The sequence below is a fragment of the Galleria mellonella genome, unplaced genomic scaffold, assembly GCF_026898425.1.
Source record: "Galleria mellonella isolate WM207_F2 unplaced genomic scaffold, CSIRO_AGI_GalMel_v1 utg57, whole genome shotgun sequence".
Lineage (NCBI taxonomy): Eukaryota > Metazoa > Arthropoda > Insecta > Lepidoptera > Pyralidae > Galleria > Galleria mellonella.
Window position 1 is genome coordinate 9,784,096 of NW_026442119.1, and position 25,896 is coordinate 9,809,991.

The 25,896-nt window shown below is 31.6% G+C and overlaps 1 protein-coding gene across 4 annotated transcripts in view; it reads right to left on the bottom strand.

Moving 5' to 3' along the window:
- Positions 1–25,896, bottom strand: part of LOC113509604 (RNA/RNP complex-1-interacting phosphatase) — a 100,193-nt gene that overhangs the window by 16,942 nt on the left and 57,355 nt on the right. The window contains exons 6-9 of one of the 4 annotated variants that reach the window (XM_031910916.2): positions 22,826–22,866; positions 13,955–14,062; positions 13,130–13,243; positions 3,110–3,221 (exon numbers count right to left, since the gene is read on the bottom strand). In XM_031910916.2, the coding sequence (XP_031766776.1) occupies positions 3,110–3,221; positions 13,130–13,243; positions 13,955–14,062; positions 22,826–22,866 (375 nt within the window). Of the gene's footprint in view, positions 1–3,109; positions 3,222–10,220; positions 13,244–13,954; positions 14,063–22,825; positions 22,867–25,896 lie in introns of those variants that run through there. The other 3 variants (XM_052899224.1, XM_026892963.3, XM_026892962.3) reach the window with 3 other exon arrangements.

The following is a 25,896-nucleotide window of genomic DNA, read 5'->3' on the forward strand; positions in this document are numbered from 1 at the left end:
GGAACAAAAATCATGAGCTCTAACTAATGATGCACATAAAAATCCCGATAAAGTACCATTTACAAAAATTTACGAAGAAAACTGCACTTGTCTTATCAATATAATAAATTCATAAAGATATCTAAAAATGACATTTATAAAAAAAATTATAAATATTTTAGTGACTATGCCTTTATATTATATAAACGATATTTATAAAAAAGAATAGGAGGCAATAGAAGCCAAAAGAGTCAAAATGTTTTCCGGAAGGTTTAACTATCTTTTTTCTTAACAGTGAACAGATCGGTCGATTGGGATTAGAATTATCGAAATTAATTCATAATTAACGAAATAATCGTATAAAATTACCACTACATGATACAGACAATTAGAAATCTTTCTACTTTTAAAAGTCGTTTAAAAGGATATAGTAATAAATATCTACTATTTAAATTAATCTTAATAAATATTCCGAATCCAGAAGACAATGTAAAACAACGATCAAAAGCTACAATCAAAACCCTGCATTTAAAACATTGTCTCTACAAAAAAAAAAAATACAGGAAAGTGTTTTATTTTAATGAAAGTAAAATCATAACAAGTTTGATATCCTATCCAATCCTAACAAAGGCTTTACCCACTCTGATCAAGCGATCAAATTTTAATAAATCGCTTCCTGTCGCACTATCGATATTACTTCACGTTAAGATAACATAACTACGATATAAGGGACAAATTATTGAAGCATAACGTACATGATACTTTACACTTTTCTTTTTACTATAAATCTAGCTTGACCGGTTTGATGTCACATTGATAAGGAATAATTTTAAGAAATGCTCATACATGTACCTACTTATGACATGAGATCGACTCGAACTCTCTTGGATGATATTCAAATATAGTATCGAGATTTTTTAGAACCGAATGAAACTATACCTATTGTAGGAGATATTGTGGTCGATATTATGGACTGTATATTGATATATATGATGTAATCAAACAATGGATGTTTAAAGGAAAATAACTATAATACAGAAAACTACGAAAGATAGACTACGACAGCAAAGAGCAAAAAGTGACAATTGGTGGAAACAAAAGTATAAAAATACAATAAAAATAAAAACCTTTAAAAATAACTAAGGAGTTCGCAACAGATATAGTACTTAAAATAGTACAGAATAATGTTGACAAAATTGACGAACACAGATTCAATGCTCGAATCAAAAATAATTTTATTTATATATAAATAAACAAGAAGAATTTAACAAACGAATTTAACTAATGTTAACACGATAAGTTAATTAAATTTTCGTTGTTTCGTTGTTTCTAGAATAGTTTTTCCATAAAAACTAACCCAGAAACAGAGATTTACTACTCTAGCTGTATATATAGTTGTATTTTATACTCGCTGTATGACGTGGCTTTGCCTGCGTGAAATATAATTAATCTAGGATATGGTCTAAATATTTCACCCAAATCCAATTTCTTGAAAAAAGATTAAGTAACAAACACGTTAATATCCAAACACCTTTACAAACTTTAGTAGAATAATACAAGCGAAAATTTAAATTCATTACGAGAAGAAATATTACTCTCTAGGATTATTCTATGAAAATTTACATAACTTTCCATATATATTTATTACCTGCTTCATATTAACAATCTTTGGATTTTTACGTCGGCAAACAAGCTGCCCAAACGGCCTACCAGATGGATAGGTGTAACCGTCGCTTATAGACATGAATAGCACCATGGACTTTACAGAATACATCATAATGCGCATGATACCTCTCAGATCATTCCTAAGGACTACGATGTTATGCTTTCGTACCCTGTAATTTCACTGCCATATTCCGCAACAAAGCCATGCAAAAAAGCTGCTACACGACAAGAACACGAATGGGACACCACCCACCCACCCACGTTAACGACTTTTATACAGTATTCCACCATTTAAATTACAACACCATGCCTCTTATTCTAGGTATCATACCCTTTACAAGTAAAATTTCTATCACCATACCAATTAATAGTGCTTTCTATTACATTCCATCTAATAAGACATTATTGGAGGGAAGAGATTGTTAGTAATGCGAACTACCAGTCTCATTGTTAGCAATATAAATTCAAAATTCAAATTCAAAATATCTTTATTCATGTAGGTCTATTATAGACTCTTATGTCAAATCTACCGTCAGTTCAGAATGATTTCGAGATGAGAAGAACTGACAAGAAACTCAGCTGGTATTCTTTTCAAATAAATTTTATATTTGTTTACAATAACATAGATTCCTTATTAAATTCAAATTTGGGAGAATAGAGTGACCATCAGCATGTGCCATTGCAAATGCGAATAGTCTAATCAGTGTTTATAACCCTGTAACCCAAACAGACCAGTCTCCACAAGCAGCACCCGTTCACGAGTATAACGGATATTATCCTAACAGGTCGAGCTCCACCTGGACCATCGTGCTAAATTCCAGGTGTATTTATTACGATAGACTAACTGACCTGCTCTTTCATTTTCACTTATCATCGCTCACTGATGCCCCGCCGGTGTATACCGATAGCGCAGACGGAGTTACCATTCTATTATCATCCATTAAAAAAAATATAAGAAATTATAATTAATTGAATAACAATATTTCCTATATAATTTACTATGTGCACGATGCTTGAAATAAGTGTATATATTTAAAAAAAACACTTCTTGTTATAGCTGTAACAAATTAATACAAACAATATGAATATTTATTAAACGCGTGTGTCCGCATACCACTAGAGTTCATCCTCGAAACTGAATAGTACATAGTATAATAGTATATAATATTATAGATAAATGCAACCATCAATATTAATTTGATTACTTCTATCCTGTGGTTTTGTCAGCATGAAGGATATAGGATTCGTAGGTAAGTTACCATTCCGTAACAAACTTTCACAAACATGCAACCAAAAAGTATTAGCAAGTGAATTACATATCGGACCACAAATAACAATCTTAATTAGTAACAATCACAATAATCTAACTACAGAATTATATGTGTAAATAATCAATCTTGTAGACGATTGGCAACGAATCTACTGATACAATCGTTGCCATTGCTAAGGGGATAAAGTGTCATACCGTCCCGAATCGCTCATTTCGCCGGTACGTTGATCAGCTCGCCCTCCTTTGACTACGATCGACCACGATTCCGTTGCTGCAGAGGACGACGGAATCGGTTTTGTGGACGAAGCTATAAAAAATATCTTCCTTATTTTTATCAAAACTCAATATTCTACGATAACCGTATACAATACGAAAAAAGTCAATTCTGTCAGTAGTTCGAAAAGTAATTTCAGTCAAGAAATACTGATAAGAAACTGAGGTGATCAATGAGAATCATTTAATTTATTATTAACTAGCTATATCCCACAACTTTATCCTTGTGACTCTATCGACAGTATCATCATCATTTCAATCATTATCGGTCCACTGCTGGGCATTGGCCTCCCCCATATAATTATATATATATTGATAGGAAAGGATATTTCCTATATATGTATTAAGTTAGGATATAATAACCTACCCGTGTGCCACATTTTATTCAAATCATTTAAGTACAACATCTTCACAAACTTTCGCTTTTATAATATACTATTTGAAAATATTTATTATTAATTATTTTATACTCAATTTCGTGTAAATAATATAGTATATGTCATATATGTGTAAGTATATTTGTTATTTATATATATTTATTCGTTTATATGTAATTTTAGTATGTATGTACATCAATAATTACTAGTACCGCATTCGAGTATTCTGACATTTCCCTATGGTTAACTGGGAGAGAATGCATGCTTTTAGCATTAAGTCCGCCATATACACATATTTATACTAATGAATAAATAAATAAATAAAAATAATTATTTATATATTTTTAAAATAGATTGTAACTATCGGCATCATCGTTTCAGCCGTTAACTGTCCATTGCTGAACATAAGCCTTACCCATAAGGGGAGTATTGCCAGTAATAGAGATGTTTTAAGGAGGACGCTGCTGCCCATCCCTCTGTCATTAAGTTTCTTTAATCACCTCTTACGACACCCACAGGAAAAGAAGGGATGACCTATTCTATGCCGAAATCACATGGATTGTAACTACAATACAAATGAAATACGTATTGGTTGAGTCATTACCTTTTAAGTTCAGAGAAGAACTTTTATTTACGTATGATTGACATAATATATTATTACAACTTGAATGAATTAATGTTTCAATGAATGTCTTACAGCTTTCCTCTAAATGCTTGATAATAGGCCTTATAAGATGACAGTGAAACTCTTTACAGATTATATTACCAGATTTATCTTATCTAAAAATCAAAAGTCGTAAAGCTCTATTAATTAGTTGGTAAGTAATCGTTGCGGCCAACCAACGAGAACTCCATAAAAGTAATCAAAATTGTTTATTTCATTATACGAACTACTACCAGTTACCTGTTTACTACTATGTCTATGTTTATTATATTGTTATCTATATACTATTATATTTTTTAACAATTCGACTTATTTTCTAATACCAGTTTTCATACAGTTTTGAAACTTTTCAAATACTTGTTCAAGTTGAAATAGTAAAATACTATTGCTCTTTTTCTCTTTTTTTAACAATATTTTTCTGAATTCTGATTGAGATTGATTGAGAACTGATTTCTTTCTATTACTATTTAATGTTCAAAATTTAATAATACTTGTATTATTTTCAAGAATCTTATAGAGAAATGTATTTTAAAAGGTGTTATAATAAATTTGTAACTACGCGATAAAAGACAAACAATCGTTTTTGGAATTGTCCGTCAGTCTGTCTATATGTGTGTTCTAGCACCACGGAAAAACTACTACAAAAGTTCGTAATATATCATCCATATATGTAAGGAAAATATATATACATATATGTAATAATATTGGAATAAGTAAAAGCAATGCGTCCCATATAATCACACCAATTGCCGGGTACTCAAACTAGTATAATCTTATATTAATTATACACCAAGCAATAAACATCTGAAAACAACCAGACTGACAAATTTAGTATATGCAAACGCATGTACGTACCTACATATTTAGATATTTTCCTCTGAAACATTCAATCTCCTTCGAAAGATTATTATCAGCTAATATATAGAATTAATTTCATAAACCACCTAAACAATAAGCCACAAAGATATTCAAATACTTATGTCTATATTTCATTTCTACCGTAACAGAGCCTACAATTACTATTAATATATCAATATACAGAGGCAACCAATCTAAATAAAAACTTATAATTAAAACATGACCCAGTGTCACAAATTTAGGTACCGATATCCGCCGCAGCGGAACCCTTTAATTGTCTGTAAATCCAAGCTTATGTTCTTATTCGTTCGTACATTTAATCGATCCAGTTTATTAATCGCTTTATTCATCATAGCTTAAGTAAAGAACAGATAGGATATTCCTGCGATTCTAATATTATATTTTGCCTATAATTACAATATTGATAGGTAATTTGGACATTCTTTACATGTTAAAATTATGTTTTGCGCGTGTTTAATGCATTACTAGCTATATTTCATGGATTTGGTTATGTAAGTCCTAAACCAACAAGTAGTCTCTATGTTAATCTAGCATATAGACCCTCCCCCCGTATACTAAATTAAATTCGTTTAATAGCAAACATTCAAATACAAAATTTCATATTTTAACTACAATGTAAACAACTGACTGAATATATGTAAACGTTGGATAGATGCGCGTTATTTAACTGCGACATATATTCATAGTCTTTTAATGAACTAAGTTAAATGCTAATCACATATTTTCTAGTTCTTATTCTCAGATATTTACCACAGATTGTCACAGATAGTAATTCTGCTAAACTTACAACATTTATTATTATTGTTGTTCATCATTCAATAGGAATTATAGCCAATTCTATAATACAGATTATTATCTTTTATTTATATTATTTATAGTTATGAGCAATTTATTATAAAGACAATTTATTCTTTACTAAAAAATCATTAAGAAGCTACATTGCTGCCCGCCTTTAGTATCCCTTTATTTGTACAATAAAGTTTAAATAATTTTTATTTATAATAACCAAATTAACTTACCTACTGAGTTCTTTTTCACTTATTAGTTTAAAATCTATCCTATCTCTCATGTTGGAACAAACATGTATTTACAAAATTTCATTAAAATCGATTGTTTGATTATTTAGTTATTGATTGCACTAGAGGACGAATGTCATAACACAATTTTTATATATTAAGATGCATGTATATTCCTCACAGAGACATGTTGCATGTATCCAAAAATATACGCTGATAATTCTCATATACTTACTAAATTCAATAGGCTACCATCTCAGAAGTGGCGCTGTGCCTCCAAGGCGTGCAGACAATATCGGCCCAGATTGAATTATCGATTTGATAATAGGATCACAAGAATAATGCCCCTATATATTGTTCCAGCTACATTCATTACGCTTTAGTTTTAATTTTATAGTACGTAATAAAGAAACGCATCATAAATTCATTATAAATATTTCGAAAAAGTATTTTCAAAAGAGAGGCGTGTGTTTGTTTTCATTGGCTGTTTTTATAATAAAAAAATATTTTTACCGTGTGTACCCCGAATAAATAATAATAGCTAATATTTTCTCACTTCATCTGCAGCTCATTCGAATAAATATCAAGTTTTCATAATATTTCCAAAGCCATTTATTTTTATATTTTCTGTGATTCTTTCGCCAAATTAAAAATATTTTTTTATATAAATGATGTGAACAATAGTTGAATACCCAGTTTATCTTAGAAGGCTTCGATTATTGTTAAATACAGACTTAAACTTGAAAAGCCTTATATGACATTATAAACACAGTAGTGTAATACGATTTTGAGCGATACTAAACTAACTTCTTTAAAACTAATACTTAAGTACCTAAATAATGCTTTCATATCACAATTCACCGATAAAACGTAAACTATATTATTAACGAACGCCACTAAGAAATATTATTTAATACATTTAGTCATACATAAATGTAATAAGTGAAACGTGTGACTATATGAAATCTATACGCTATTTCCTCTTCATAATCTTTTAAATATATTAACACATCCCGTTAAACAAATTAGGAGTGTAAACCATAACGACCCACCGACGGATCAGCGGGCATATTTCAAAAGTGCCACTAATTTATTCAATAACATTGAAACAGTTGATATCAATTTCACAGATCACCAAATGTTAACAAAGTAACTGACCTACAGACAGTGGGATCCATCGCACCGGCAGCGCCGATACAGATAACAATCAATGTGGCGCCCGAAGCGTTACACACTGTCACCGAACTAAACGAGCGCATTAAAATGAAACGCCTCACAGTAATGGACATAAATTAAATAGTGATCTACGTCACTCAAGCCGAAGGACCTGAAGAAATACACCCTGACGGAAGCCAGGTAGTTAAGATTCGAAACAAAAATATGAGATAATACCAGTTGAGATGTTAACTTTTATTAGGAGGTAACAAAACGGAGTTAATTTACGCTCTTCTTCGGTCGAAAGATAAACGTTATACGTCTTATGTCATTGTACTCATTAATCTAATTTAGAGGATATCACGATGAGAGAATTCAAGAAGTCGTCAAAAAAGTCGTGAAAATTTAAATACGATTTTCTAATGTACAAGTGGCGAACAAACGGGATGTGTATAAAATTTCTATGCAACAATCGTATGTTATACTGGCGCAGTGGGTCACACCACACTCGAAGATATTGCGATACATTATGACAACAACGCTAGAAACCGATAGTTACAATACGCGGTGGTTACAAGTAAATTACCTGAAGCACTCGTAATCCCGCCGGAGGCAAACAATAGAGTAATAAATGCGACTGCACCGACGATCGGAGAAAGCGACCAATATATCGACAAGAAATAAATCAGAAACAACCTCGAGCATTACTGCGGACAGAGGCTCACTTACCCTGGAAATATATAGAAAACATTACAAAGCAAACACAGAGACATAAGTCAGGTGGCTTACATAAAATACACGAGGATTCATAGAAATCGGGACCTGTCAAAATGGACTTGACACTTATCGGCCTCATCTCCATGCTGATTTATTTGCAGAGACCGATTTGTAAGCGTCAATGTTTCGCATTGGACAATCGTTATCTTATATTTAATGATGGCAAAAACTATTAGAACCTCACGCTAAAATTTGTTGATAAAGTAGTTACATCGAAATTTTAGAAAAAAAAGAATTTAAGCAGTTTAATGTAAAACTAAACCTTATTGGTAGGTGTTTCTACGATAACGCTGTCTACCCGTTTTCTTATATATTCAAAACTTTAAAGGTGCAATTTAAAAAATGTATAAGTAATTTTCTATTTTTTTTTTTCAACAGAAACGTCTAATATTGTCTTTAAATAATTTGAAAAGGCCATCATGAGAAAATTAAAAAAAAATGTAAGCATTGCCAATAAAAGGTATATTGACGAAGAAAAATTAATATAATCACAATATATTACGTAGTTCATTTTGTGTAAGCAAACTAACCTATCTACCTAATAACTGCTCATACAGCACGAAGCACAAATTGCGCAAGTAGGCCGCTTTTTCTAATATCTCCCTAATTTTAATTTGATACAAAATCATGCATAACACAAATTCTTTCACGAAGGATTTCGTAACACTGAATCATGGGTCAAATCAAGTAGAAGGGAGTTACATTTATTTTTACTACGTATTACAGTAACATGTCAACAATAAGTATAAAAATAACTCTGATGATTTTAATCTTTAACCTGATGTTGGCCTTTCCCTAATTATTACATGTGAATCAGATTCGCATACGAGGGGCTTCCAATTTATTATTTACTAAGAGTATCCCTCGACACTGCCCACTTAAATTAGGTTAAAATATCCTACGTGTTGATTCAGGTTATGGTCTATCCTCTCTATTTAATTTAATTCAAATCTATTCATCCTCTTATGTGCGATTGAATAACAAATATTCAAACATCTTTGCAAACTTGAAATTCATAAAATATTAATAGGATAGGATAATAAAACGTACTACAAAAGTTCATCGATATTAGGCAATTAATCACTGGTCTCAAATTTAAATCCAATTATCACTAGAGAGCATTCAAACATACAGGCCGTCTAGTGGTAAGTGGTTACCCTGTGATGTTAACAAACTATTAATGTCTTACTGCTGAACATAGGTTTTCCCATAAGACGTTATTAAACATGTAGTAATATCCTCCTCTTATGGGAAAACCTAAAATCATCACAGTAATAAAGTGACTTGATATACTTACAACGGTAAATGAAATTGTCTTTCTCTTGGACTGGTATATCATGCTTAATTCCCCTATAGCCAGCACCCAGCTCTGACATTCTAATCAGTTTGGAGGAATGAAGAAAAGAATAGGAGAGAAGAATTCTGAGAAAAGATTACCGTAGCCTTTCGATATCATACATATTCTTTAAATATCTAAGCAGCTTCCTTTTCAAAATCTAGAAAAACTAAGAATTTTCTAAATCTGTTTCACCTATTTTTGCAATCAAGAAGTTTTCTGAACGAGCACCTAATAGAAGTAAAATACTGAACACAGTGATAAACAAAGATGCAAGGATAGGCGCTACCCATCCTAGAAAACGTCCTACTGAAAAATATGTCATTAATTGTCATCAAAGTTACCAAAATCAAAAGCCTGCTAGTTAATCGGGTCGTCAACTACCCTTCCTAATAAAAATTCCTAAACAATTTTTAACTACGGCAAATCCCAACCTTATATGGATCACCAACACACGACTCATGCCTCTGGTGATTCTGAATGTTACTGTCATAACATGCGTTGTGGCTTATTGTAAATAAGGCGGGCCGTATGCTCTATTGTCACCACAGTTATGTAAAACACCAACGGGTCACACGAAACCCTAACAGCAGTAGTAGGTTACTACCATCTAAAACAAATTACGATTGCGGTGGTCACAAAACTGAGCGAGCAACCTTAGATATCTTCAATCTGATAGCGCCGAGCACGTGCGCGGAATCTATTCTACGTGAGCACACCAATTTCACTATAATTAGACCCGTTCTCATGAATGCCATTGTCTTTTACGTACACTATGTCAAGCGAGGTAGATAATGATAGTAACTGAATTACGAAAATAAAAATACGCTTTGTTAAAATACACTTTTTAATTTTACCATCTCTTTTGAACTCTGTAAAAATTAACAGTATGAAAGATACTCACTAATAAAGGTACGTTTACACTGGCAAATTCATTTTGCAAATCTGGGCAATATTTATTACGACACCATGATAGCAGCAAATTATTTACTGCAATGTATTTTATCTGATGCTAACGATAAAAATACCACTTCGTCAATTCTAGACGTCAGAAACCATCGATGGTTTGCAGATTAACTCTGTATAAAAATTACCTGTGTGAACGCCTCTTTATATTGGTCTATTAGTCAAACAACATATACATAAATATAACTTTACAAACCACACTCCTATTGTTTCTAAATAACCAATATGAAATTTTTTTATTTTTAAAAATACTTTTCACAAAAAAAAATTATCTCAACAAAGTCGAAGAGAACTATTATACATACTTATTGATTTATACTCTATACTAACAAGTAGTAAAAAATAAAAACAAATTAAAATAATTTAAGTAAGCACGTACTTCAAGAAATACGAGGTGAATATTCGCACCAAAATTTCGTTTGCACCATAAAACAGGTGATATAGAAGTCGGGCCCAGATACTAATAGTCACAGTTCGTTCGTCACAATTCCGAAAAACCAAAATCATAACATTTTGATAGCATTTTTATGAGACTACAACACGTTCGTGTTTTATTCTTACGTGAAACTTCGGACCAACATTCATAGCAGACATAGAAGTACGTGTAATTTTTTTTTTTTTTTTTTTATATTATAGCGCAGGACACACGAGATACTAACCCATTGTACGGTAAATATATAACTAAATATGCATATATATACTATAAGTAAACTTTAAAATACAGATAATTTTAAAGAAAAGAACACAAAGTATAAAATTGTTAAATAATACGTTTTGTTTTTGTTAACAATAGTGTGACATATACATATTTACACTATCGATCATACAAATTATTGTTTAATGTATTTATGCATGCTATTTAAATAAAAAATTAATAAATAAAAACCAAACAAAATATCAGTACAAATAGAACGTACAATTTAATTTATATTTATCTTCATTTTCATCACATTTACCAAAATCATAAGGAAGTCAAAACTGTACATTAAATTTATCTAAAGAACTGTACATTGATTACTTTATTAGTATATACGATACCAATCATCATTTCAGCCATTATTCGGGTCGGCCTACACCGCGTTTGTCCGTACGCAGTCGCCACGGCGAAGAAAAGTTCTTGAACCTTTCTTCCCCATAGGCTATCGGTTTTTCGAGTTATGTGACCAGCCCATTGCCACTTCAGCTTGCTCCCTCGGACTATGTCAGTTACGTTGGTTATTTTGCGGATATCTTCGTTTCAGATTCTATCAGGCAAAGAGACTCCGAGCATAGCCCTCTCCATAGCCAGCTGAGTAAGTTGAAGCTTTTACATACGGGCAATCGTGTAGGACCATGTTTCGGTCCCATAAGTCGTCACTGGCAACACGCACTGGTTAAAGACCTTACAATACAAAAACGATAGTTGTTAATTTTATTCCTGGTTAGGCTATTTGTCACTTTATCTCTTTGTGTTAGCGTTTCTTAATAAATGTATATTTAACAATAATATAGTTTTTGTATGACCACGTTTTTAGTTTTACAAACTTTTATAATAACATTATTTTGCTAGTTGGATTTACCGAAAGTTTAACTTTTTAATGGTAAGACGTTTTTGTGGTAACTTTTTTGTAGCGTAAGAAATAAGTGTAATATTTTTGTACAAAATTAAATATAATTTTGATGGAATGTAAGGTACGTACACTCGAACGAAATCGCGGGCACAGTTAGTATTCTAATAAACATTCATATTAAAAAATACAATAAGCTATATGAGATTGCAATGATAATGAAACTATAAATTAAACTTTTTTTTTCCATCAATCTGCAATCAAAATTAGATTTGATTACAAAACTTTAAGATTTTAATGCAATAAAAAAGTACTTCGATTGTATCAAAATCAATACAAGACCAAAATTGGAATAAACCCTATTTATCAACAGCCAAAAGAATTATCAAAATAGGTGTATAATTGAAAAAGATATAAAATAACGTATCCTATCGTAGTAAAAAAATGAATTCAAAATTGAACTCCTGACACAATGTCATCGATGCGTGGATAACATTTATATTTTAGATTTGAAACGAAAAAACGAATACATTAAAAATATGTTATTGGATATAGTTACTTTAAATGTCTACTATGTAAAAAAATCATTTCATATACCCATGCTATGCATATGCAACTATTAACTATTATTACTATTGCATTGTATTATTATGTACGTTAGTATCGGCAATATTACTTTATAAAATAATTAATACCTATATTATTAGACAAAATTATGTAAATGAAAACATTTTTCTATTATTTGTTAGGTATATATTTTCACTACAAATAAAATTATTAAATACAACCAAAAATGAAATTTCATATAATACATTTTTAAAATGTATTATACATTATGTATTATATGCTATACATTATCCATTCTATGTAAATCTTATAACACGAGTAAATTTAATATTATGTAGTATGAAATACAGTTTTGTTTACTGATATCACTAGATTTTATCAACAATAAAATCAAAAGGTTCATATATACAAAGTTTCACTACACGTTAATGTCAGTAATCGTACTTATAATCGTACGGTCTATTTGGACTGGAACTGTGTTGCCTTCTTATATCGCTTCTACTCCTTTGCCGGGGGTTCCACCTAGTGATTCTCCCTCTAGGCCGTGACATTCTTTCTCTTTTCACAAATCTTTTATTACTCTTACAGTCATCATCACTTTGATAATCATTTTGTTCATATTCGTTGAGAGGTGATCTATATGACATGTTATGCATACCTATAGGTTTCACTGGTGTTGAATTTCCTAGATCTGGGGGTGGGGGCTTCTTCCCTAATATATCCGCTACATAGTTCTTCCTCTCAATTTGGTACCCACGAGCTCTTTCGAATTCTGAAACAATATTATACACATAATAAAAAAAAAAAAACATAGGCACAAAAATATAGTCCGGCATAGAATAGGCTACTACCATTAACATTAGGCCACTTCCTTTCCTGTAGGTATCATAAGAGGCGACTAAGGGAGGGCGAGAGATAGGCAGCAGCGTCCCTCTTAAAACATCTCCAAAGCCTAACTGCGGTTGCCAATCCGCCCGCCAAGCGTGGCAAACACTGGCAGATTCCCCCTATCCCCACTGTAATAAAATATTTAAATGCTTGGTTGTCGCTCGTATTTTTATCTATATGTATATCGATAAATAGGTATGCTTCACAAAATATTTACTTAGTAATATTAGAACAACAATAAATTTTTGTTAAACTGTTACATAACTACATAGCAGCTACCGCATGCTTTACCATTATAGATGAATATGGTGTAATATCTATCTAGTAATTTCACTGTCAAGTCATATCCATCACATCGAAACACAGACAAAGAGGCACAACTTTCTGTATAGAAAAACATGTGAACAAAGGTACTCAAACGAAGGAATCTTTCTTACATTACATTAATTATTTAAAAATGCCAATTTAATTCTCAATGTTAATTTAGTTCACTTACAATACAAATAGCAAAGTGTCCCAATCCCATCCAGTCAACAGATGCATATGTATTAGTCAGTGGGGTATAACACAAATTCCTTTAAAGAAAACAACTTACTTTTGATAGCGTCTTTGCCGGGCATACCAAGGCGGTCGCGTAGATACCGGCATACCATATAGCCAGTTCGATTCAGTCCGTGAGTACAGTGAACACCAATGAGGAAGTCTGCAATAATATGGTACATACAAATACATTCGGCATAGAATAAGCCACCCCTTTCTTTCCTATGGGTGTCATAATGGGCGACTAAAAGAAATTAATGATAGAGAGATGAGCAACAACGTCCCTCTTAAAACATCTCTAAAAGCCTAACTGTGGTTGCCAACCCATCTGCCAAGCGTGGCGATTACTGGTAAAACTTCCCTTATATGGAAGGCTTATATGGTTCCTTTATATGGTCAACAGCACAACATTACACGACTCGATGTTTTTCGGAGCAAATAGCCTCCTATTACCACATTGGCAAGGTTGGTATAGGGTGTTATAGGTTTCCCTCTCTTGTACTTATACTCGTATGTCATGCCCTGTACATTTAGTTGCGTCTTATGACATTCTGGAGATAAAAAGGATGACATTTGCATTCCTAATCCATGGTACATGGAAAAGACATGGTACATGGGAAAGAATTTAAGTTTGTGTTCCACTAAAAAAACCAGACTTCGGTTTTGGCCAAAAGCAATTATTTTAATTTTAAAAATTAATCTACTGAATCTATTTTAGATAAAATTTCTATGGAATCTTTCTAAAGTATATTATTTCAGATTAATAAAGTATTTTCCAAATCGGCGTTCTGAAGTGATAAACATAAAAAATACCACCGAATATAGAACATAACTCCTATTTTTGGAACTGGTTAACAATTTTCATTCCTCATTTTGCAATAATTCACATTATATTAAATGTAAAATAGAATGGATGGAGTTTTAGAACTAGCGACGGTTTACTATAACGACCATGCATGAGTATAAGATATTGTTTTATTTAAAATATATTATAGTTTTATATATAAAATTTAAAATAATACGTTGTAAAAATTTATATATCATACAAATTTAGACCTAAATAAATAAAACTTTTACGTTAATAATAAGCAAAAACCATCTCATAGCGTTTAATTAGTACTTTAATGCTTTATTTTGTCATAAAAATAATTTTGTAACCAAATTATTTATTTTCAGTATCAGCTTTACACAGCTATACAATTCCGATTACTAACTTTTATATAAGTAGTGTACATAGATTATTAACTATTCACAATTCATTTGAATAGGTTATGTACTCGTATTTGAAAAATAATATCAGACGTAAACGTTACTGAGAATCAAATTTATTGAATCCTTAATAATATATAGGCAGATAGATAAATAATTTATTTGTAGTGCTTACAGCACGCAAGTGAAAACAAAGACTGATAGACATGCACAAAAAAAGAGAAATAAATATAAAAACAAAGCAAAATGTATAAAAAAGTAACCATAGTAACATTGTAATTGTTCTTGAAGCCTTGAGCAATCATTATCAAATCTGTTATACACCAACTATATGAGATGGAGTAGGACTAAGCTATTTTTATAGCTGTCAACGAAATATGTCCGGTCATGGGGTTGAAACCACGGATAAAAGCTAGTCAAATATAAAAATAGTCACGATCGATAGCGGCTAAAACGGTCCACGAGAAAAACGAAAACCTAATGTTTGTCTTCAAAATCGCACCGCAAACATCGCCTGCGGGTCGTTGACTCCCGCCCCTAAACACCCTACTCTAGGTGCAGGGAGTGGGGAATCGGGGTCACGGGGAGCAGAAAGGAAGTCGTGGCCGCGGTTTGACACTTCCTCAGGAAGACCTTTGAAGTAGCATAGAAGAGGTAGCTATATCTACAAAACTTCACCTGCCTGGTGATTTTGATGATATACAGGAAAAAAGCAATTACTACTTACATATAACAACACTTCAGATTGCCAATTTACATATTTATGACACAAATATAAAATATTTTTATAGGAAATTTAAAAGTCTGGCTTTTGTACCTTATTCTATTTTGGTCAATAACATTATTTAAATAAATAAATAAAATAATAAATTTCGAAATAACTTGATTTTCAAGCACTAGACGAAAACGAAAGAAAAACAAATTTGTCGACAATAAATTCCCACGAAGCGACCAAGAGGTAATGCGTAGATGCATTACACATGCAAATGCATGCCAACTCGACTCGGGACAGACAAAAAAACAAATTCGTTTACAACAATCCATCAGAAGAGGCTTTCGTCGGCAACTTAATTATTGAGTAAACCTGTTTTCAATTACAGAAACAAACAAGAGCGATGATAATTACGAGAGAGAAATTACTCAAATATTTTATTTTTTTAAAAATAAATTTTTATGTAGAAGAAATATAATATAACAACCGTAAGTAAAGAAATAGAATAGGAAAAAGTAGTGATGTTGAAGTATGAAGCAACAAAAGGTGGTTTTGTCAGATCCTATTTTTCGTTCATAACTTACACAACTGATACTTTAATTACCACTTTTTTTAAATCAATGCAAATTATGTTTCATGTATTAAAAAAGACCGATTTGAAGGACCAAATACTGCATCTCAACAAATTAACAGTAACATTATAAAACTTCGATCTGGGTCATAGATTTCAATTACAAGTAACGTCCGGCTTCAATGGGCAACCACACCAACTGCATTGAAGTTTGGTGCAGTCACCGATTCACATGCAAATTGCAACTAACAACACAATAAGCTAATACATGTTACCACTTTAAGTCACTTAGCATAGAAAGCGTGTAGCACTGCATTCCCGATGTAATAAACTCAATAGAAAATAAACATAACACTGGTAAGCGAACAGACAAGCACGATCAAACAGACAAAAGGTATCAAAAGAAGGCGTTACACAATTATAATAATGATATATGATGTGAATATCATTATTGCGTAATAGAAGGATCCGCCATAGATCCAACAATCCCAAGAGTGGATAACATAAATATGATTCAATTTCACAAACATATAATTTTAAATGTTTAACGTAAATTAATGCTAAAACGTTTCTGTATACAAAACTCGTTTGATACCTAAAAGGTGTTTTACTATCGTACAACGTTTCACGTATAAAGTAGGTATAACTAATATGAAAACGATGGTATTTCGTCATGTTTAGTTAAGAGATAAAATAAATTATTTGCGTGGACTTTTAACTCACTAGGTTTAAATAAACCGTTGTATAATAATGAGGATTATTAAATTAAAATTGATATAAGATATACTTCTTACTACTATTATACATTAATATCATTTCACAGTAAAATGTGTATCTACATCACAAAACTGCGACAGCACAGCAACTATATAGCATTACGGTTTTATATTATTATTTAGAATCATATTTTGTTTTTCTCATTCTTTCATTTCTTATTTATTATGATTATACCTATATGCAAGTTGTAAATAAAAAAAAAATAAGTTATATATTAGAGGAACTAAAATTGAATAACAGTTAATCAGTACTATTATTATTTTTGTAGATAAAACAAACTCTGCGCTTTATTTATTCCAAGCTCTATGTCAAAAGTCGAAGGCATTGGTCGCACACCGTGGATAGATAGGTGTGCGTATCGAGTCGCGGATCGATTGTCGACAATCGTTGCATTGTGAACGAGACGACTCGATATCGATACGGGATGACTCGCCTACGCACGACCCCCTTACATCGTAATCGGCTTATTAGGTTTTTTACCACACTCATTCGTGGGACTTAACATTTCAGTGCTCAGCTATAAGTACTGTTAGGAAGCTATTACTGTTTAACAGAAGGCTAAGCTTGTCTCTCAAATATGTGATTTTAAGCGGCATCAAAAAGATGTTGATTCTTAACTCACTTGTAATCTTTTGTGTGTATGTAATGTGATATTGCGGTCAATTCTGAATTTTAAACGAATCAAATTGGTCTCATATCAATTTTGTATCGAAATCGCTGTGTTTGCAGAACAAAATTTCTACTTTCCAATACATACTATTCGAATTATTCAACATTTTTTTTTTTTTTTTTTTTTTTTTTTTTTTTTTTTTATACAACTTAGAATGGCAAACAAGCTGACGGCCCACCTGATGGAAAGTGGTAACCGTCGCCTATAGACATGAGTAGTACCATGGACATAACAGAGTATACTGTTTCGCCCATGATACTCCCCATGCGTTGCCATTCCTGAGGACTCAGGTGTTATTCCTCTGTACCCAGTAAATTCACGCCATATCCCACCCTTCAAACCGAAACACAGCCATGCAAACACAACTGCTTCACGGTTGAAACACGAGTGGGACAGAGGTACCCAAGCAATCGACTTTTGTACAAAGTCTCCCTCTGGTGCAATATGCAATATTCTAAAAGTTACAAATACAATTACATCAAATAATTAGAAAAGCTACCTATATTTAAAAAATCTAGTTATTAAAGAAACTAAAATGAACAGAAAAACTGTTAATAAGTATTATTATAAAGACTACATGAAGTGAGTTACACAAAGCACTTAGCACACACATCGCTGTTGCTACATACAACGTGGCGCCACGCGTGGGTCGTTACCAGATGATCAGATGACTGATTAGGTATTTAAGATTATTAATTGTACCAATGCAACCACATTCCAACGTTTGGTATTTTTATGACAACCTACGTCGATAATTACGACGGATGAAATTTGAAAAATATGTAAACACCTATCTCAATATTTCACCTTGGATCATATATTGGATTCTAGCTGTGTACATAAATATCGTCAAAGTTACAAAATGTCAGCCGAAACCCCCGTTAAAGAATTAACAAACAAGCCCACCTTATGTAAAATAGCAAATGCCGCTTTTTAGCATGACACCCACTCCTGAGGAATAAGGTCCGTAAAGTTATCTCTTCAGGTACTTATCAGTAATGTTTAACAAAAAAATATTAAAACATCGTCTGAAAGATAAGTCGGGTATATAATGAAATAAGTCATTTTATGAAAAGATCAATATGAATGAATGAATAAAGATCAAGAAGATTATGTCAAGATTTATCTACAATTGTCACTGCTTGCTTGGACTTAATGTTGAAAGTGTACTAATAGCGATCCGAATTAAGCATTGGATTAACCAAATATATAAATAAGCGTAAAATACGCAAAAGATAACAAGTTTCAGTTCTATCCAACGAACTTTAATACGATTAATTTCAAATATAAAGAATAAAATCTAAAAATCGTAAATAAAAACAGCGAGTAATTTGAAACAAACTTCAAGACAGCCAGAGAGATAATTTCAGCAACAATGTCGTTTATTACGAACTAACACAGCGTTATCGGTCCGTATATACACGGGGTGGTATTGGTATCTAAAGTACATTTGTCACAAGCACATACGTGTAGTTCAAAAGTGCAACTTTGTCTGCGTCTATCTGACTGGAATTGCTGCAAACGCACTGTCTCTACAACGAAGTTGGAAACTTAAGGAGTAACTCATTTATTTGTGACGTCAGCCCGAATTTTGAAATGGCTATTTTTATCGCCGTATCTTTTATAGTTTGTAGACTAAGTTTTATGTTATTACCACGAATATATTTTTATTATGTATTAATATAATTTAATAAAAAAACAAGTTCAAAAAATCTCAAATAATGATATGCATATAATTAAGTATGAAATGACAAAGTAAGATATTTTACAATTAATTCTTTAGTTTCCACAATATGTACTATTACTCCAAAATCTATCTAATAAATAATTATGAGTATAATAATCAATAATATTGCATAACCATGATTTAAACAAACGTACCACTAAAATTATAAACAGTAAGTTAGTTAAAGTAATATAAGATTCATTTTTAAAATTCATCTTTAAAAAAAGTTATAGGAAACGATTAGATGATCAAAAACATTTATCAATATGTTAGCACAAGTAGCAAGTCATGTGTCCAAAGGAGAGAAACAATTAATCTATCAACAGTGCGGGAGAATGATGAGACATGTTTCGCTACTCATGTCAAATATCGAAACATCAAAATTTTTGGGAGTCGAATTTTAACATAAATAAATGTTAATAGCTACGTTATCATTTATACTTATAATAAATTATCAAATAAATTACTATTTCAAATATAGCTGAGCCTTATAAATATCTCGCTACTAAAGATATTGGACTAAAAGCATTGCTACTCGTCGTCACCGCTAATCGCTAATCAATGACTAATTTGACATTTAATGTCAAATCCATATAAAATTAAAGCTTTATTTACACATGAATTAGCGACAGAATTTATTGTTTATAAGAGGAATTACGTTTAGTGCGATGAGTCAATACGTGTATATATAAAGACATATGTACTCATGCATAATCTACATCGATAATATTACTATACAATTTATTATTAATTTAATCATCGAAACATAAGGGTTATCATCAATTGATAGCAAATGTAACTTTTAGTGCATAAATGATATAAAATAAATCAGGACGTTAGCAAAATCTTGCAATATCTCATTGCAAATTGTCGCTGTCAAAAATAATTTGGTACGTTATTAGAAAAATCAGTTGAAATAACTCAAATTATAATGGTAGTTGTCAAAAGGTTGGTACAATTCCACTAGGATCAGTAGCAAACGAGATACACGATACCGTGTAAATCAACGTAATAGAAACGCGATCTTGCTACGATAGCTCCTGAGATATGAACATCGTCAAGATACTACGCGGCATACAACTATCAACCGCTTGTGCACGCGAATGTTTGTGCAATATTTTTATACAAATTAAATGACTGAAATGTAATAATATCGGAATTTTACTGACATTTAATAAATACTTATTACAATCAACATATTATGTTTATCTGTAGTCGTAAACAGCACGATTCGTTTTTCTATCAAAGTTCCATCTAAAAATAGTGAATGGCTATCATAAAACAACGAAATACAACATGTTTTTAATAATTATAAAATTAATGTCACAAAAAATTATTGTGAAACTACCATTGCGTATTATTAACAACAAATCTGTACTACTCACTTCGACCCAATTCTTCAAGGATCTGGCGATATGCATAGCAAACCAGTATCAACGTCTTACTCATCTCACCTACTTAGCGACACCGATAACTGGCCATTACCAATGAAAACGCCGCCAGATACTCGCATGCTCACAATTAATTGAAACTACCCACGTAATCTAATAAAAGCTAGTTTTTGTGATCAAGACAAACAAGGGCGACCATTGGTAATTAGAACTTAATGAACATTCGGTATATTAAGTTGGGCACCGTGAGAAGTTCCATGATAACTACGATTTGTGTCAGTGTAATTAAATATGTAGCTCCCGATAATGTCGGCCGTACGAACCGAACTTACTAGTTTTGACTGCTATTGATGAACCAATTTGTGTTGAGCTATCTCGCTGCCTTCTCTTTGTACGTGACGGACTGTTCGCGTTTCAACGAAGGAAGACCGCGAGTTCTTTAATAAATGAACGCATCAGACATTCCTCGTTGAAATCGTAGCAGTCTTTAATTGAAATCGTATGTTGTGTCTAACGTTCCTGATAACAGCACACGGTATGTTGACGTATCGTAAGCGGTTGTTACTGCAAATTGAGACGCAGTAGAATTAATAATCATAGAGCTTAATTAATATATACGCTATCTTATGCAACTAGTTATTTATTGTAATATATATTATGTAAAGTATAGACTTTGTGTATGAGTGTGGCATGTAGATGACATTTGTACTATTATTAATTTGTTATTCGAAACATTCAAAGTTGTGTTTGTCTCAAATTTGCTGCACATTTAGTGGCATCATAATAGGAATAAATAGTAAATAATTATTTCATTTATTCATATTTAACAGCTGCGCTCTTGTCGGTAAAGCTCTTGCTACTCACTACGATTTTCAACGACTCTATTCATCTCTTAATACAATACACAACCAACTATTTTCTTCTTGATCTGCCCGATGTAATTGTGCTTTGGTTGAGACTAAGACACAGTTATATCAGTCACATTGAGATGAAGGGTGAGCCCTCCCCTCCTTCCTTCTACCTTACCTTCTATTATGATTTTAATAAAGTCATCGTGTTATATATATCAAGGGTCCCAACATTTTCTCCCTTCTGGTTTCAAATTATTATTTATTTCTACGAAAATATAGCTTATATCTAATATATAAAATTCTCGTGTCACGGTGTTTGTTACCAAACTCCTCTGAAACGGCTTTACCGATTTTTATGAAATTTTGTGTGCATATTGGGTAGGTTTGAGAATCGGCCAACATCTATTTTTCATATCCCTCAATGATAAGGGTGACCCACCCCTAAGTATATTTTTTTTTCTTTTTTTGAGATCTTTTTCAATCAATCGAACATAATAATTGTAGTACGATAAATTTTCATGTATAGTTCTAAAAATAATGTATATGGTAAAACAACGTTTGCCGAGTCAGCTAGTATATATGTTTATCTGAGACGAACCACAATAGAATAACGATTAGTGACTTAACTATAGAGACGTGCTTCAACGTTACTTTTTATGGCATTCTCGTAAAGTAATACAATTAAGCAATGGGCATACATTAACACCTCACCACAACCAATTCTCCCACGCGGGACAATTTGAAAACATCCATGAATTTAACCTACATCTGCGTTTACAGTACACAAACGCGTAAACTAACAGCGCACCCAATTGTAGGAACGTCGTGTTTAGACATATTGAGTGTATGAACAGTTCTTACGTGCGGTCGATAAACCGAGCCGGGCTCTTTACTCGCACGGCCACTAAACAAGAGAAAACCGCAACAGCAATGTAAGTCCACATACACTGGCGTCATTAGCCACAACCCAAAAGTAATCAAGTGTGTTAACATATCGTGTAAATAATAATTTGACTCACCGCAGTCTTTTCCCAAGAACTCGTCAACGGTATCCATAAATCTGGAAATAAACAAAGCGAATCAATATGAAGGCGTTTGCTTAGTTCGACACCTTTTACCACTTTAATTTTAAGGTGGGCGTCTAAACATATTATCAAACTAGCTATGGCCCATTGCTTTGCCTGTATAAGTTAGAATAAAAAATCATATTACTGTGTTAATTCTAAAATATGGTCTAATCTTTATACTAAACATCAATCAAATCCATTCAGTGATTTAGATATATATGGTAAAATACAACAACCAAATATTCCCATTCATCAATAGAACAATTTTATTACATTAGTAACTTTTTATAAAATTAACAAGTATTTGGTTGTACTATAGAAAAAGTAAATATTACATTAATAATAAAATTGTACTTAGATCATGTCTGCACATGAAAGACATTTAAGAAAAATTAATACGAGGGGGTCTTAATAAGACCAATAGATGCCAAAACAATAATCATTTGAAATTTTGTCTGTCTGTATATTCTACCATCACGCAAAAAATACTACACGAATTTTAATTCAGTTATCACAATTGTATTCTTGAAAGTGCAACTTAAAATCTGGTATATATTTCATTTTAATACGCAAACTAGAAGTGGTATATTTCAGTGGTTTTCCTACTTCTGAAATCCACATCTACGAAGTAAATAGTATTAAATAAAATTATAATAAAAATAAAAAAAATCACTACGCTTATCACTTCTATGCCATGACCTCCAAATATCCAAATTGTCTAAAAAGGCAAAAGACGACGTAAATCGAAAAGTACAGTTACTTCTACCATAAAACATTTAATTAAAATAAATTTCACAAAAATGAAATCGTAGACACCCATCACGAGTGAGATGAAATATTATTATGTATCGATCCCAGCGTGTCGCCATACTTTAACTGATTTTTTACACCTAAAACCGCATGATATGTGGTATCTGTGGGCGTCCCGAAATTACAAGGCATTTCTGCCAACCGACGGCTGGGTTTCTGTCTTTCATAAAATATATTTGTTTTCTATCATAACAAATACCTTTCATTTTCGCCGCAAGGGTACGCCGCCAATCTTGCACACGGGCATCATCGGAATGTTTTCTTAAATAACTTACACGGGCTCTCTAATGATTTAAATTGTTTATCGCAGCTAGGAATTTCTATATAACGAGATTAGAGACAATAATGGTGTCAATATCTAATATCACAACATTTAATTATCTACTATTTAATTAATATATTCTTTATTTATTTACTAGATAATTAATAATTTTATTATATTATTAAGTAATTCATTATTTTATTATTCAAATAATGTGTTTATTATTTCACTAATCAGACTTTTTTTAATAATACGAATAACTCATTGCTGACATATAATTTATACAAAAAATATTTCTATGTATAAACGAGGATAAATACTAAAATTTATCCAGTAAAATACTTTAGAAACACGTCATAATCTAAACACCCGAACAACAAAACCACTTTTTTTACATTTACAAAAAAACACTTTGTATTTACTATAAAATAAAAATGAACATATCTTTTCTTAAACAAAGATTATCCGTGAAGCTACTATTGAAAATAATAGCAATTAATAAAAACCAAATAGCGCTTTGATGAGCGTTTCTAAATAATTTGAATCTTTAATGTCGTTTGCGAGATGAATTCTATACGTGTGGCGCCATAAAGTAAACAGTTTAATTATGCATAAAGTCACGATCCAACACAAATTCACGGAATATCAAGCGAGGCTTCTTGCGGTGGATTTTTAGCTTTTGACGTGTATTCCTTGGATTTTCCATCGCGTCAACAAACGTAAAATACATAAAGATAAAACAATTACTTTATTCTAATACATTTTTACTAAAATACTTTATCTATAATATGTTTCAATAGAACGTAATGAAAACTTAATCAAGTTTTGTTGAAATTATTACAGAAACTCTCTATAAATGAAATTAGTATCAAATTGGAACATTCAATCAATTAATCGATATTTTATTTGTACTATTATTGGGCATCAGCAGCCTGTCTTACGGTCGGGTCAATTATTTCTTTGTTTAGATTATTATTATTACTATTGAAACAAACTGTACTTTTTGAAGTAAACACTTCTTTAGACACGTTGAACACTTTTTGAGATATACATATATGTATATATGAAAATTTTATTAGTGGTATATTAGTACGTAGATAAATTCTAATAAAAGATACAAAAAAATTTTTCTTAACAACCCAAAAATAATGAGTAACGCTACTGATGTCGCAGCATACACTATGACGCCTATGGTATGCCTCCGTAATTTGTAATTTTACGAAAGTACCATTCTAATTAAATTATACAAGCAAGGACAGTTGATTGGCAGTAGAAACATGAGTGGGACACAAGAACTTTTTTTACAGCCTTTTGTACAAAACCTGCCCCTGTTAAAGTCCTCCCAGTTCAATCGAGTTTATTCTTATTTGCTTATTATAATTATTATATCTTTCTATGCAAAATTAAATATATTTAACCATTTATAAAACATTTTTTTTTTTTATCTAGTAGTGGTAAGTATTGATGTAATTGTAATCGAATAATTCCGTAACTGTCTTATTACTTACACATTACATGCGGTCCCTTTTATAAAATTATAGCGTGACAATTGACTACCATTCCCAAATATAAAAATCCATAACTCAAACTTTTTTTATAGCATAAAAATTCGGTTATTAACTGTAACAATTTATGAACTCTACTATACATATATTGTAGGTCTGTGTGTCAATGATGGTTTCCTTTATATATTGGTGCTAACAAGATTTATTAAGCTAATTACTTGTGAAAGACCAATTTCGAAGGTTTATTATCGGAGACGAGAAATTAAACTTTCTCAGGTAAATTACTTTCATACGAAATTACATGCAGTCACGATATGAGTATTTCATAAGTCAAAGAGTCCTACAATTACAATTTTTAAGCGACCCCTAACAGGACTTACATAGTAGGAACGTGTTTCTCAGTTCGTCTGTATTATTTTTTGTGGGTATATCTATGATGTTAAATC